General features: G+C 40.9%; 2 protein-coding genes across 6 annotated transcripts; both read left to right on the top strand.

Annotated features, from left to right (window-relative positions):
* The first annotated feature begins 339 nt into the window (after positions 1 to 339).
* LOC144645439 (uncharacterized) lies at positions 340 to 5,506 on the top strand. Of its 5 annotated transcripts, XM_078505018.1 has the most exons (3): positions 1,712 to 1,830; positions 1,934 to 1,998; positions 3,967 to 5,506. In XM_078505018.1, the coding sequence occupies exon 3, from the start codon at positions 3,974 to 3,976 to the stop codon at positions 4,697 to 4,699; it is 726 nt and encodes a 241-aa protein (XP_078361144.1). In that variant the 5' UTR covers positions 1,712 to 1,830; positions 1,934 to 1,998; positions 3,967 to 3,973; the 3' UTR covers positions 4,700 to 5,506. The 5 variants fall into 5 exon arrangements, 4 of the variants coding, with proteins under 4 accessions (XP_078361142.1, XP_078361145.1, XP_078361144.1 ...); XR_013569271.1 differs by lacking the exons at positions 1,712 to 1,830; positions 1,934 to 1,998; positions 3,967 to 5,506 and adding exons at positions 340 to 689; positions 1,315 to 1,367; XM_078505016.1 differs by lacking the exons at positions 1,712 to 1,830; positions 1,934 to 1,998 and adding an exon at positions 351 to 648.
* A 3,610-nt stretch (positions 5,507 to 9,116) lies between these two features.
* On the top strand, positions 9,117 to 11,284 carry LOC144647523 (uncharacterized). Its single transcript, XM_078507321.1, has 2 exons — positions 9,117 to 9,124; positions 10,228 to 11,284. Exons 1-2 carry the CDS (start codon positions 9,117 to 9,119, stop codon positions 10,958 to 10,960), a joined length of 741 nt encoding a protein of 246 aa, XP_078363447.1. The 3' UTR covers positions 10,961 to 11,284.
* Positions 11,285 to 14,941: the final 3,657 nt, after the last annotated feature.

Raw genomic sequence — 14,941 nt, 5'->3', positions numbered from 1 at the left:
TTCTCGTCCACATGTATCGTTTTCGAATTGTTTTCGCCCTTCCAAACTTAAACGCTAAAACGATTCGAAAACGCTAATATACCGCTGACAGAGAAAGTGCTTTTAATACCACTGTAATGAGCCCGCAAGCCAGCAGATGGCGCCATTTTATTTATTTATTTATTTTTATTTATTGATTTATTGATTTATTGATTTATTTATTTATATTTTACTTTTTTATTGATTTATTGATTTATTTATTATTTCATCAGAAGAGATTTTGTAAAGCATATACATGCGAATATAATAGAAATAAGTCGACGTTTCGGCATCATCTTGATGCTATTATTAAGGCTGAGATAAAATTAAATATGCAATGTTAATTAAAGAGTTTCTTAATTGGCATAAAACAAAAAATTTCTTAGGTGAAAACTTTTGCATGCACAGAGTCGGTTTGCACGTTTAGTATTGATTTAAGTTTGGTTTGGTTTATTGTTTATTTATTTATTTATTTAAGATTTCTCGAGCAGATTTTAACTCATTTCGCTTGTCTGTTTTCGTCAAATAACAGTAAGGGACTATTCCAGCCAAGGTTTCCGTTTCTGATGTAAACAAGCCAAACATGTGATTGGCCGGTTGAAATCACACGACGGATCACGAATCGATGGCGTGAGCATGAAACTGCAAAACTGTTATTAATGGAAAACTCGGTAACTATGGTAATGTACAAGCAACAGTTAAATGATGAAAAAATATTTATATCCAGCTCAATCTGAAAGAATATCACCAGATTAAACCAAGAAAAAAATACGGGCATCGTAGGTTGTTGTAATATTGTATTCCGTGGGATTTCGTTGGAAAATTGTTGATTAATCACTATTCAAACTGTGTTCGACCATTTTCCTGAGCACGCTGGAAGCAATACTTTTCTTTCTTAATTGAACACAACTAAAAGTCAGGTGCTTGAATATAGCGGGAGGCGCGGTGGCCTAATGGTTAGCGCGCTCGCCTCCGAGTCGAACGGTCCGGGTTCGAGGCCTGGCCGGGGCGCTGCGTTGTGTTCTTGGGCAAGACACTTTACTCTCACAGTGTCTCTCTCCACCCAGGTGTATAAATGGGTACCGGCGAATTTACTGCTGGGGGGTAACCTTGCGATGGACTAGCATCCCATCCAGGGGGAGTAGCAATACTCCTAGTCGCTTAATGCTACGGAAACCGGGATAAGCTCCGGCCTGTATGGGCCACTAAGCTCGAAGCAGACTTTACCTTTACCTTGAATATTCATCAACTGCCATCCTTATTTTCATTGTTTTCCATTTCCTTCTAAGGAAACAGACAACCTTGTGGTAGTTAGTCGACCATGGGTAAAGAAGAAAACGGCATGGCGCGAATCACAGAGCTTGCATGCCAAAGTAAACAGAGTCAGATGTCGTTTTCTCCTATTTTCAACGCCTGTGCGCAGGCGAGATGTCAACTGATTACATTAAAATTTCATTTTTTACATATTCACAGTCTGTTAACTCGATATATATTAGCATAAAGTTTACTGACGAAATTTAGAGACCGCATTCGCAGTGATGCATGCAGTAACGTTATAATTTCACCATCAAGTCTGATATTGAGCGTGTCCCAAAGACCCTGGGGCAAACAACAGGTAAATTATGTGCCCACGTAGAAAAGTTAAAAGCAGATTGCTTGATTTCTAGAACATCCACAATAAGCCGGTGTTATAGAGTAGAGCACCCACCGGTTTTTGATCAGTAATAGTTTCCCAGATATCTTGAGCTCACAGAACTCAAAAACAATATTATACGGAGGCTTATACAATGACGTCATTGGCGACGAGAACTGGTGTGTATATGTATATCCTAAAATGATTGACATTTAAGCTAGTCGTTAGCGGCTAGATGCCCTTGTCTCTTCAGTACAAGTCGGTTTTGTTTTTCTTGAGTAGAGACGCAGTTTCCAGAAGCTTGTGTTGTGGTTGCGCTGAGGAATATTTACCAGCTACTTTAGAAGGTAGGCAAATGCATAGTCAGCATTTGTTGAGGCCTATTCAAATCGCTTTTTTGCATTGGTGGGAAGAGAATTGAGTGGTTGATTTTGAGCTGTCGCGGTTTCTTACGTTGTCGCTTCGATTTGCATACCGCAGCGTCTCATCTCTCTGCAGAGTGCGTATTTTGGCCGAAATGTAAGCGCCTGTGAGTTGACAATAATCCATCTCGTCTTGCGTTAGTTTTAGTGTGTGTACTCGCATTTGAAACGAAATGTTTGATATTCCACGAAGCGAAATCCCAAAACAACTGCGTATTTAAAATTATTTTTTGTCAGTGATTAAGATAACACGTTTCGTTTAAAATTCTATAACCTTCTTCTGTCAGCAATACTGCAAACCGGCGTTCAGATGTAAATGAGATGTTTGGAAGAGCGCGAGAACCTCAGTAGGGATGTCTGGAATGTGCATGTGTTTTAGTAGGATTCGGTTGGAGAATAAAATGCCAGCCTTTCAAAAACAGTCTGCGAGATCACTAGGAACAACGGTCTATGATTTGTAAACACAGGCTTCGCGCTTCGTAATCAAATTCATGGCTATTTTCGCTTAAAAAGGTAGCTAGTATTATTAGGAGCAGAAGCAGTAGTAGTAGTAGTAGTATTAGTAGCAGCAGTAGCAGTAGCTGTAGCAGCAGCAGCAGCAAAAATAGAGGGAGCAGCAGTAGCAGTAGCAGTAATAGTAGTAGCAGCGGAAACAATAGAAACAGCAACAACTACAACAACAGTAGCTGTAGTAGTGTAGTAGTATTAGTAGCAGCAGCAACAGCAGCAGCAACAAAAGTAGCAGCAATAGTAGCAGCAACAGCAACAGCAGCAGTAGCAACAGCAGCAGAAGCAGTAGCAGTAGCAACAAAAGTAGCAGCAGCAGCAACAACAACAGCAGCAGTAGCAACAGCAGCAGTAGCAGCAGCAACAGCAGCATCAACAAAAGAAGCAGTAGCAGCAGCAATAAAAGTAGCAGCAACAGCAGCAGTAGCAACAGCAACAGCAGCAGCAACAGCAGCAGCAACAGCAGCAGTAGCAACAGCAACAGCAGCAGCAACAGCAGCAGTAGCAGCAGCAGCAACAGCAACAGCAGAAGCAGTAGCAGCAGCAACAACAGCAGCAGCAGCAGCAACAGCAGCAGAAGCAGTAGCAGTAGCAACAAAAGTAGCAGCAGCAGCAACAACAACAGCAGCAGTAGCAACAGCAGCAGCAGCAAGCAGCAACAGCAGCATCAACAAAAGAAGCAGTAGCAGCAGCAATAAAAGTAGCAGCAACAGTAGTAACAGCAACAGTAGCAGTAGTGACAGCAGCAGTAGCAACAGCAGCAGCAGCAGCAGCAAAAGCAGCAGTAGCAATAGCAACAGCAGCAGTAGCAGTAGAAGTACTAGTAGTAGTAGTAGTAGCAGCAGCAGTAGTAGTAGCATTTGTTGTCCAATTTCCCTTAAGGCTCCCAGGGTTAAACTGGTTACGGTAATACTAATGTGTTTCTTCAATATGAAACATTGGTGAAATATGAAACATTTTTTTTATTATTATTTTTTTTCGTTATCAACATTTTGTTCTCGGAAATATTAGCTTGTCAAGCTACTCTAAAATTCGAGATTAAATAAAGTTTATGATGATGATGGTACATGATGCGAAATGTCAGAGAAAAGGATTCCTTCTCTCGATATTGTTAAGCCAATGTAATTCCATGTATTGCCTAGAAACCAGTAAAGTGGAAGGAAGTGTTGTAAGATTGATAGGGATATGAGAAAAATGTTGATTAGTAAATGCAGCATTATTGTCTCTGTGATCCCTGGTTTTCTTTTAAGAGCATTGCACCTGAAAAGTCACTTCATTCTAATTATGTTTGGGATCAAATAAAGGTCCTAAGCAAGTTATTTAGCTTTCTAAGATTCCAGGGTCACATAGCTGTTTATGTAATCTTTTTGTTTTTAATTCTTTCAGGGACCTCATGAAGATATATTTCTGTCCACGAACGATCTCACCAAACAACTGCTCCTTTCGCAAGGTTCTTCATCTGGTTATTCTACTAAACATCGTAACAGTGTTGATGACCATCTACTACTTAACTAGCAGAAAAAACTTTGCTCGATACACTGGTAATCATCCCTTACTACCAGCCACGCAATGCAGGGACCTCACTCAGCAGCAAATGGGTCAGCTCCTCAATATATCGTACAAAGTTCATCGGCTCTTGGACGAGCTGGAGCTGGATCATTGGCTCATGTATGGCTCACTCCTGGGAGCCCATCGTGGACATGCCCCTCTTGCGTGGGACGACGACGTTGACATTGGTTTGGACGGGGATGGCAGATTAATAACACTCAGCAAAACTAAGTTTTTTGAAAAGCTTAAATCTGTTGGCGCCAAAGAAGTAATTGATAAGTGGTCTCGAGAAGGCCTCATCACCGTTCAGGATGCAAACTCTGAATTTTCTGTAGATCTGATGATTTTTCATAGATCTGGAAAGTGGATGAAGAGACCAGGCTGGGCATCATGGCTGTTTTACCTACATTACAATACTTTTCACACATTTCCAGCGAGGCTTGTTGAACAGCCATTACCTAAAACTCGATTTGGATTTTTCAACATTTCTGTGCCAAGAAATGGAAACGAGATGTTGAAGTACCTCTATCCTACTGACTGGTGGAACGTCGTCAAGCCTTCCAAATGTTAATCTAAAGGAACGATCAGTGAATTAAGTGTTCATGGAATCAAGTGTAACCTTCGCAAACGGTGCGGCCGTAATTGTTGATTCGATATGCATTACCCTTCCCCCACCCCCTTGTTACTTCAGACTGATGCAAGGAAACACTGATATTTAACAATTATGATCCTGAAAAATGGCGAGGAATATCACCTAATACTAAGCCCACTGTGGGTTAGAATCAGACGATATTCTGCAAGATTGAGCAGGATAATTCTTTTGTTAATCAAAAAATTGTCTATGAAAGCATTTTTACAGCTAGATGAACTGCTGTTGTACCAATGAGCATCGATAATTATAACAATTTGTAGCGATGAACCTTTTGAGATATCAATTCTTAAATATAAGATTCAGACTTTTACACTGATATTTCATTTACAGTGAAAACACCGTACTGACGAGGAATTATTTCGAACCTTTCGAGTATTTGCAGCTAACCTTAATAGAGGCAAAGTCAATTACGTCATCAATGTTCTTACAAACATTACTAAAAATAAATATTAAATGCATACAAAAAAGTAAATATTACGCTTACCTGCTGAAGGTACTTTGACGTAGCAATCGAGACGTGGGCAGGCCAAATAGATGTTTAATAGTTGAATTAGGAAAACTAACAAAAAGTTAAAATAAATAGACCTAATAATAATAATAATAATAATAATAATAATAATCGATATTTTAACAGGGTGACCCCTTCAGTCGCAGGACTGGTATCAACGGGGGCCCTGTGTAAAATAAAACAAATTAAAGTAAAAAAGAGTATGTATAAAATATCTATCTATCTATAAAAACTGTTCAAAAGCATAATTAATTTTTGGCGTCAGATACTTACAAACTTACCGCAATAATGAGCTTTTTCAGTTATTTTATTTTCATCATGTGTTTCGAAGTTTAATATTAAGAACGTGAACCTGGGTCTAGTTATGCAAAGGGTGGATAACGCTACGCACCTGCGTTAATTAATTTTTGGCGCAAGAAACTCAAAAACTTGACGCAATTATAAGCTTTTTCTTTTATTTTATTTAGTTTAATACGAAGAACGTGAACCTGGGTCTGGATGTGCAAAGGGTGGATAACGCTACCCACCGGATAAATCACTGTCCACTATCAAGTTGGGAGACAAACAACAAGTACACCATCTACTGGGCAATAGTGACTTATCCGGTGGAGAGCGTTATCCAAACCTTTTAGATGTCGTAGCCTGGAGTATATTGCGTTACGTAACGCGTTTAAGTCAACCTTTCGGGACAAAAATGTTCATTGACGCACGTTAAGCGATTTTGACTTGAGTAACGAAAGTAATTCGCGTTTGCTTTGGTTTTGCATTACTACGCTTTATGGTTGGTTTTAAAAGCCCGCGCCACTTCCTCATCCAATCAGAAGTAATACCAAAACAAATCGTGACTCGCTCACACACATTTTCCCGCGCTTGGCGCCGGCTAAACGTATATGCTTCGAGTTTTGATTGGTTCACTGGATTATCTGTGTCCTTTGCGGTTGGCTGGAGTGATTACTTTGGTTTTGGTTTTATGACATTCAATTGAAAACCGCTCTATGGCACGTTCTAATAAACATGTCTTACCCTCCGCACGAGTTAATTTGCATTGTACTTTTCACTGCACATACACGTCGTTTAAACTTACAAACAGCAGGTCAAGGAAATACGACACAAGTAACAAGTTATAGTTGAAGGAACTTTAACAGAACTTGGATTTTGTGACCTATGGCTGTCGCTAAGTGTAAACATGTAGGTTGAGGGCAACAATATTGCCACCGGTGGCTAAAGTGGCTAAAGATTTAACTTTGAAATAACGTTTAGATCGGAAAACAAATTAACAAGTGGACTCCAAAATTGTCCATTGTCTCGGTCGCAGATGATTGAGAAATGAACCTTGATCCTCCGGTCTGGGTTTCCGGTTTTTTGATATAAACAAGCCAAACATGTCATTGGTCTACTAAAATCACCCGATGATCACGAATCGATGGCGTGAGCACTAAAGAGAAACTCTTGTTAATGGAAAATCTAGTAACTAAGGTAATGTAGGTGCAACAGCTAAATAATAAAAAATTATACATCCTGCTAAATTTGGAAGAATGTCACCTGATTTAAACCACTAGGACCTTTGGGCCTCATGGGAGGGCCGTATCGAGTATTCCGCGGGATTTCGTTGGAAAATTCAGTGTTGATTAATCATTTCAAATTCTCTTCGACCACTTTTTTTCTCAAGCGAAGCAATCCTTGTCTCTCTAAACTTAGCACAACTAAAAGTCAGTTGCTTGAATATTCATCCACTGCCATTCCTATTTGCATTATGTTATCATTTTCCTTTTTTTGGGAAACAGATAACTTCGCGGTAGATCAGTAGTGGAACATATGCTAAGAGCTATAATTTATATCGAGGCAAACAGCATTGCGTGAGACACAAAGTTTGTATGCAAAAGAAAACGGAGTCCGATGTTAAATGATTTCATTAATAAACTTTGATTTTGACATATTCGCTGACTGTTAACTCAACATATTTCGGCAAAATGTTTGCTGATCAAATTTGGAGACTGCATTTACAGTGAAGCATACAGTTACGTGCAAATTAATTTCACCATCAGTTTTTAACAGTTGGCCATGTACTGCGAAATACCGTGGGACAAAACAAGTAAATTATGTCTCCACGTACAAATGTAAAAGCGGATTGCTTGATTTCTAGCACATCCAAAGTTAGCCGGTGTTATACATTATGCACCCACCGGTTTTTGATCAGTTGCAGTTTCCCTGATATCTTGAATTCACTAACGTCAAAAATAATAATACAGTAGAACCCCGGTAACTCGAACTTGGATAACTCGAACAACCCCGCTAACTCGAACTAACTTCCATTTCCCTTGGACCCACTTTTCAGTCATTTTTACTCGGTTAACTCGAAAACCCCGCTAACTCGAACTGTTTTTCGTTTCCCGTCAGAGTTCGAGTTACCGGGGTTCAACTGTATATTACACGGAAGTTTATAATTGTGCAATGACGTCATAGATGACGAAGACTTGTGTATATCCAAAAATGATAGGTAAATTTTAGCTGCGTAGTTAACACTGGTTCCTACAGTACAAAGCGTATTTATTTTGCTTGTGCAGGGCGACGCAGTTGCCAGAGGCTTGTACAGTGGCTGCGCTGAGGAATATTTACCAGCTTCTTTGGAAGGTTAGCAAATGCTTAGTCAGCTTTTGTTGAGAACTATTCAAATCGCTTTTTTGGTGAGGTTGGGAATTTGACGCGTTTCGTTACGTTGTCGCTTCGATTCGCAAATCGTTGCGTGTCGTTTCTCTGCAAATACGTATTTTGAAATGAGCTCAACTTCTTGGTCATGTAAAGCGTACGACTAAATAGCTATCGAATAGAATTTCAAGATTTTCAGATTTCGAAATTGAACTGCTGTTGTGGAGAAAATTGTAACAATGATCGTCCGGGCAACTTATTCGCAAAACTCAAGAAGTCGACTGTGTAAACTGTGATTTTTCTGTGATTTGTTAATAGTCAAGTCCCTGGATTTTTTACCACGAAATGAATGGTTTGAAATCGAAATAGTCATTGTTCGAGGAAGTAGCTCTTTGGCATTCTGAGCGGCGAAATCCACAAACAAGAACTGCGTGTTTAAAGCTAAAACTTTGTTCTCACTGACTACAATAAAGAATTTATAAAATTGCAAGTTTTAGCCGTTAAAATACTTTAACCTTAGTCTGGCAACAATATTAAAATGCAAAACGCCGTCTAGATATAATGCCACGAGGTAGTAGCAGAGAATTATGCTATCAATCGTATTTGGTTGAAGAACATGCCACGACGTAGTAGCGGTAGTAGCAGTAGAAGCAGAAGCTGTAGTCGTAGTCGCAGTAGCAGAAATAGCACTGGCAGTAGCGGAAATAGCAGTGGCAGTGGCAGTGGCAGTGGCAGTGGCAGTGGCAGTGGCAGTGGCAGTGGCAGTGGCAGTGGCAGTGGAAGTGGCAGTGGCAGTGGCAGTGGCAGTGGCAGTGGCAGTGGCAGTGGCAGTGGCAGTGGCAGTGGCAGTGGTAGTAGTAGAAGAAGTAACAACAACAAGAACAACAACAAGCTCTTCTTGCATGACCATAAAAACATATATTATTGCAAAAGCATAAAACCTAACCAAAGCAAGACTGATAACGATCGTAATCATGTAACAATGAAATACTAATTATGTTACATCAGTTTGATTTGATAAAGGCATAAAGCTGAGCATGTCAAAATGAACTTCGTCAGTTTTATATTTGAGGAGTTCATTAATTTTTTGATGACTAGTGCAGAAGGTAATTCTTTAATATTCGGTAGGTGATACTCCATTCTCGTGGAAAATTCGTCCCTAAAAATAAAGTATTTAGTGCAATGGAAAAGTAAGTAAATGTCATCTTCAAGTTGATTACATCCACAAGAAGGGCAGAGCCTATTTACCCTTGGGATTTGATCATAAATTTACTGTCAGTTGCAATCAATATTTGTGATAACCTTTTCAGTGGTAGTGACAGGAGTAGTAGCAGTAGCAGTTGCAGTAGCAAAAGCAGGAGTAGTAGCAGTGGCAGTGGCAGTGGCAGTGGCAGTGGCAGTGGCAGTGGCAGTGGCAGTGGCAGTGGCAGTGGCAGTGGCAGTGGCAGTGGCAGTGGCAGAGAGATAGTAGAAGAAGTGACAACAACAACAACAACAACAAGAACAACAACAAGCTCTTCTTGCATGACCATAAAAACATATAGTATTGCAAAAGCATAAAACCTAACCAAAGCAAGACTGCCACTACCACTGCCACTGCCACTGCTACTACTCTTGCTTTTGCCACTGCCACTACCACTGCCACTGCCACTGCCACTGCCACTGCCACTTTCAGTGAACCAAATCTGCCTTTGTTTCACCATTTTCACCCTTTGCATTTGATCGGTACATCATGCCAAATAGCCACTATGAGGCTAACGGTAAATTTAATTTTTGTACCACAATTGTCTTGGTAAAAGCTGCATCTTGGAAACATAAAGTTGTTTCTCCTTCCCAAATGCAACTTGATTGACCAATCCCTTTACATTTTTACTGAAAGCTGCTCAACAATCCATTAGTTGGGGGTTTGCCTTCAGTATATACGACGAAAATAAATACAGTCTTTGATAGTTATTGCAAGAGAGGATCCTCTTTTGGTTTGTTAATTTTCTTACTAGTTACCTGCGATTTATGCAGCTGACTAACCGCTTCCTTTCAAATAGTGTATCATACATGAACATCCAGTATGTATCTACTGATTAATTTGGAAGAAGAAACATGGGTACATGGCAGAGACAAGAATTCCATTCCTCGATATTGTGAAATAATCTCTACTGCCAATGAAGTTACATGTATTGTTCTACAACCAGTGACTAGGGAAGGAAGTGATGCTGTATGTTAAGCTTAATAGAGATATGGGACAAATTCCAGAGTCACGTTAACTGTTAATGCAATCCTTTTGTTTTTAAATTAGGTACCTCGTGAAGATGTATTTCTGTCCACAAACGATGCCACCAAACACCTGCTCCTTTCGCAAGGTTCTTCGTCTGGTTATTCTACTAAGCATCGTAACAGTGTTGATGATCATCTACTACTTAGCTAATAGGAACAACTTTGCTCGATACACTGGTAACCATCCCTTGCATCCAGCCATGCCATGCAGGAACCTTACTCAGCAGCAAATGGGTCAGCTCCTCAATATATCTTACAAAGTTCATCGGATTTTGGACGAGCTGGAGCTGGATCATTGGCTCATGTACGGCTCACTCCTAGGAGCCCATCGTGGACATGCCCCTCTTGCGTGGGATGACGACGTTGACATTGGTTTAGACGGGGATGGCAGATTAAAGACACTCAGCAAAACTAAGTTTTTTGAAAAGCTCAAATCTGTTGGCGCCAAAGAAATAATTGATAAGTGGTCTCAAGATGGCCTCATCAAGATTCAGGATGCAAACTCTGAGTTTTCTGTAGATATGATGATTTTTAATAGATATGGGAAGTGGATGAAGAGACCAGGCTGGGCATCATGGCTGTTATACTTTCATTACAATACTTTTCACACATTTCCAGCGAGGCTTGTTGAACAGCCATTACCTAAAACTCAATTTGGGTTTTTCAACATTTCTGTGCCAAGAAATGGAAACGAAATGTTGAAGTACCTCTACCCTAATGACTGGTGGAAAGTTGTCAAACCTTCGAAATGTTAATCTAGAGCAATTATCAATGAATAGCGTTTAAGGTGGAATAGCGTGCGACCTTCGCAAAGTTGCGGCCGTTACGCATCATTCCCCTGACATTTTAGACATACAAGGAGGCACTGATGTTTAAAAAATATTATCCTGCAAAATTATACTTGTTTTATTTGATCTTTTGAAATATCAATTCGTTTTGATATAACTAGACTTTTACATAGTTCAGTTACAGTCTTTACACCAAAGAATGTTTTCTCCCAACTTTTCGAACATATCGCAGCTGACCTAAAACGAGGCAAATTGGAGTAGGTCAATGATGTTCTTACAAACCTTCAATAAGTATTAAATATTATTATTATTATTATTATTATTCAACATCCATTACTAAAAATAAATAAATAAATAAATAAATGCATACAAAGAAGTAAATATTATGCTTGCCAGACGAAGGTACATTGACATACTAATAGAGACAGGGGCAAGCCAACTAGGACCAACTAGATGTTAGTTATATTCTCTCTAGGGGCTCCGCACAAAAAAGCCTTAGAACGCTGATTACGTAACCCTAGCATACTGCGTTCAGTCCGTGGCAATCCATCACGTGTCTCATTAGTATGGGGCTCTTATATAAGGCCACTCCCTTGTCGCGATAGCTCATTCAGTCTTTTCGGTGTTTCGAATGCTTCTTTTCGCGTTTCTTTGTTTTCGCTTCATCGCTGCGCCACACTTTAATCCTTATGGCTGACCAAGTTCCTGTTGTTCCGGTTGATGCCCAACAGTTACAAGACGCTTTAGCAGTTCCGCCAGCACAAGCCGGAGCTGCTCAGGACGCTCAAAATATTGATGGCGGCGATCCACCAGCTGCAGTAGCTCAAGTTGCGGTCCCTGCAGCTCAATCTGCTCATCAACCTCATGCTGATGTGGTAAGTCGTTCTTGCCTTTCGTTCGCCTGCTTTGCTTTCTTTCTGCTATTGGTGGCTAGCGTGAACGTTTGCGGATCGTCGCAGCTTTAGTTTCCCGTTTGGTTAGCTTTATACGCTAGTTTGTCTTTATTATAGCGTTGTTGTTATAGGTTTCAAGTGAGTTTGTTTCGCCCCTCCTGCCTATCGTATTTAATTTTGTTCCGCTCTTTGTTGTCGTCACCCGAACTGTCCTAGCGAGTTAGTTTCGCTTGGGTTGGTGTATAGCTAGTTTTTTACTGCAGTGTTGCGGTGAGTTTGTTTTATTTCGTTTAGAAGCGTTTTGTTTTCTAAGTTTATCTCGCTTACGGATTGGTGTTATGAGTTCGTCTTACCGTAAGTTATAGTGTTTACAGTGAGTTTGTCTCACCGAAGTGTTAGTGAGTTTGTCTCACTGAAGTATTAGTGAGTTTGTTTCACCGAAGTGTTAGTGAGTTTGTCTCACCGAAGTGTCAGTGAGTTTGTCTCACCGAAGTGTTAGTGAGTTTGTCTCACCGAAGTGTTAGTGAGTTTGTCTCACCGAAGTGTTAGTGAGTTTGTCTCACCGAAGTGTTTTAGTGAGTTTGTCTCGCCAAAGTGTTAGTGAGTTTGTCTCACCGAAGTGTTAGTGAGTTTGTCTCTCCGAAGTGTTAGTGAGTTTGTCTCACCGAAGTGTTTTAGTGAGTTTGTCTCACCGTGTTAGTGAGTTTGTCTCACCGGAGTGTTAGTGAGTTTGTCTCACCGAGGTGTTAGTGAGTGTTTTAGTGAGTTTGTCTCACCGAAGTGTTTAGTGAGTTTGTCTCACCGAAGTGTTTTTTATGAGTTTGTCTCAACAAAATGTTTAAGCGAGTTTGTCTCGCCGTAGTTCTATTATGAGTTTCCCTCACTGAAGTGTTTAGGTGAGTTTGTCTCATTGACGTGTTGTAGTGAGTTTGTCTCACCGAGATATTATAGTGAGTTTGTCTCACCTAGATGTTCTAGTGCGTTTGTCTCGCTGTAGTTCTATTGTTAGTTTCCTCTCTAGGTGTTACAGTGAGTCTACCTCGTTGATGTGTCGTAGTGAGTTTGTCTCGCCGAGATGTTCTAGTGAGTTTGTCTCTCTGAAGCGTTTTATCAGTTTGTCTCGCCCAAATGTCATTGTGAGTTCGTCTTTCTAGGATATTTATATTGTGCGTTTGTCTTGTTGCCAGAGCTTTTTTGCTCCGCTTGCGGCGATGTTAAGAGTTTATCTCGTTGAAGAACTGTTATTGTGTTTTGTCTCGCTTTAGAGTGCTAGAGTGAATTTGTCTCGCTTCATGTGTTTTAGCGATTTTGTCCGGCCGTGTGCTAATTTTTTACCTTCTTTGGTTTAAGAATGTTAATGCATTGAAAGACAAGGTAGAGCGGTTGGAATCAACCCTGACACGTACTAGCGTTACGTCGGCCCTCGATACTGTGCGTCAGCTGGCCAGCCGTCCTTCTCCCCTGGTTGACCGGTACGCCCTTATTGCTGCTCTTGAACAGTTGGCAGATGTTTCAAGGGAGACTGTCCACCCCGATCGCAAGAGATTCGATGCGATCTTTAAACAGTGCAGACCACTTGTCGATGAACCCCGCCTTGCCGCCATTATCATCAATTTGTTGGGTGACAAGGAAGAGAAACTGGTAGCGGGCCAGATTCATAAGCTTTTAAAATCAAGCAATCCGTCTCCGTCGCCACGTGGTCCTGTCCTTCAATTTGGCCAAGGTTCTCAGCCGGGTCCCAGTTCTTGGGACCCTATGTTCTCAACCGGCTTCAGAGGCCGTAGAGGCGGGCGCTCAGGTCCCTTACGGGGCAAATGCTTCAATTGTAAGAGTGTAGGGCACTTTATTGCCAATTGCCCTTTGAATAAGAGGAAATAATAAAGATGTACTGTTTGTGTGTCAGTTCCTTCTGAATTTCGTTTTTTCTCTTGTGTGTCTAGTTGTATTCTCGTTTCCCCGCACGAGCTAGGCTTCCCCGAAGGGGTTATCTTATACCCTTCATTGCTCTGTCCCTGGACGGGGTATTTCGGGGTTGCTTCGCTTTGGGGTTTTCCTTACTCATAGTTCGCTTCATTTCCTTTCAGGGGAATTGTAAACGTTTAAAGACATTTCATTTCAACCCAGAAGAAGCTGCGCTCCAGCGTGTTTCCGTTAGCTGGTGTGATTGGAAGGGTAAACCCCAAGGCGTCGTAACCCCGGTACCCTCGGTTCAGTTGGTTTCCTCGCTCATGGCTAAAGCTTCACCTAGTCTTCTTTCATTCCGAAACCCGGACGCTTTTGTAGCTGGGGAGTTGCACAGGCATCTTGACAAGTGGGAGGAAATCCTCGCCCAGCATCCAAAACAAGATGAGATTTTGTCATACATCAAATATAAGGTTAACGTTAAGGACTTTTTCACCCGCTTTCGAGGGGATTTTCAAGGAACATTTTACGATTCTCCTTGCCCGCCAAGAGCAGAGTTCAGCAATAACAAATCGTGTCTTGGCTTTGAGGATTTCATTTCTTCTACAATCTTGGAACGTGTTAAAAACGGATCTCTCTCAGTCTGGGGAAGGGTTGGTGAAGACGATCCCCCTCATCTTGTTATGCCATTGACTATCAAGCCAAGGTTATGTCACGATGAACGCTTTCTCAATTTGTGGATTAGAGATTTGCCCCTCAAGTTGGATTACATATCTGTTTTACCTCGTTATGTCGGAAAATACCATTTCCAAACAACCATGGATGATAAAAGTGGTTATGACCACGTTGAAATTTCCGAAGAGAGTAGAAAATATTTTGGCCTACAATGGCAAGGCTGGTATTTTGTTTATAATACTATCCCTTTTGGCTGGAAGGGCAGTGCATACGTCTACCACTCTATTGGTATGGCTGCTACCAGCTACATTAGATCCCTGGGAGTGCCATGTAGCCAGTATATTGATGACAGACATGTTGGACAGCTTTCTCCTCCCCCTAAATCACGTGCGTCTGCGGAGGATTGGTCGGATTTAGAGTTTGCCAATGCTGCCATTTTCATAGCTGCTTTTGTTCTTATTTCTTTGGGATATTTTAT

Source organism: Oculina patagonica, chromosome 3, assembly GCF_052425735.1.
Source record: "Oculina patagonica isolate OP01 chromosome 3, crgOcupat, whole genome shotgun sequence".
NCBI classification, from domain to species: Eukaryota; Metazoa; Cnidaria; class Anthozoa; order Scleractinia; family Oculinidae; genus Oculina; species Oculina patagonica.
This window is presented reverse-complemented; position numbering and strand designations above follow the sequence as displayed.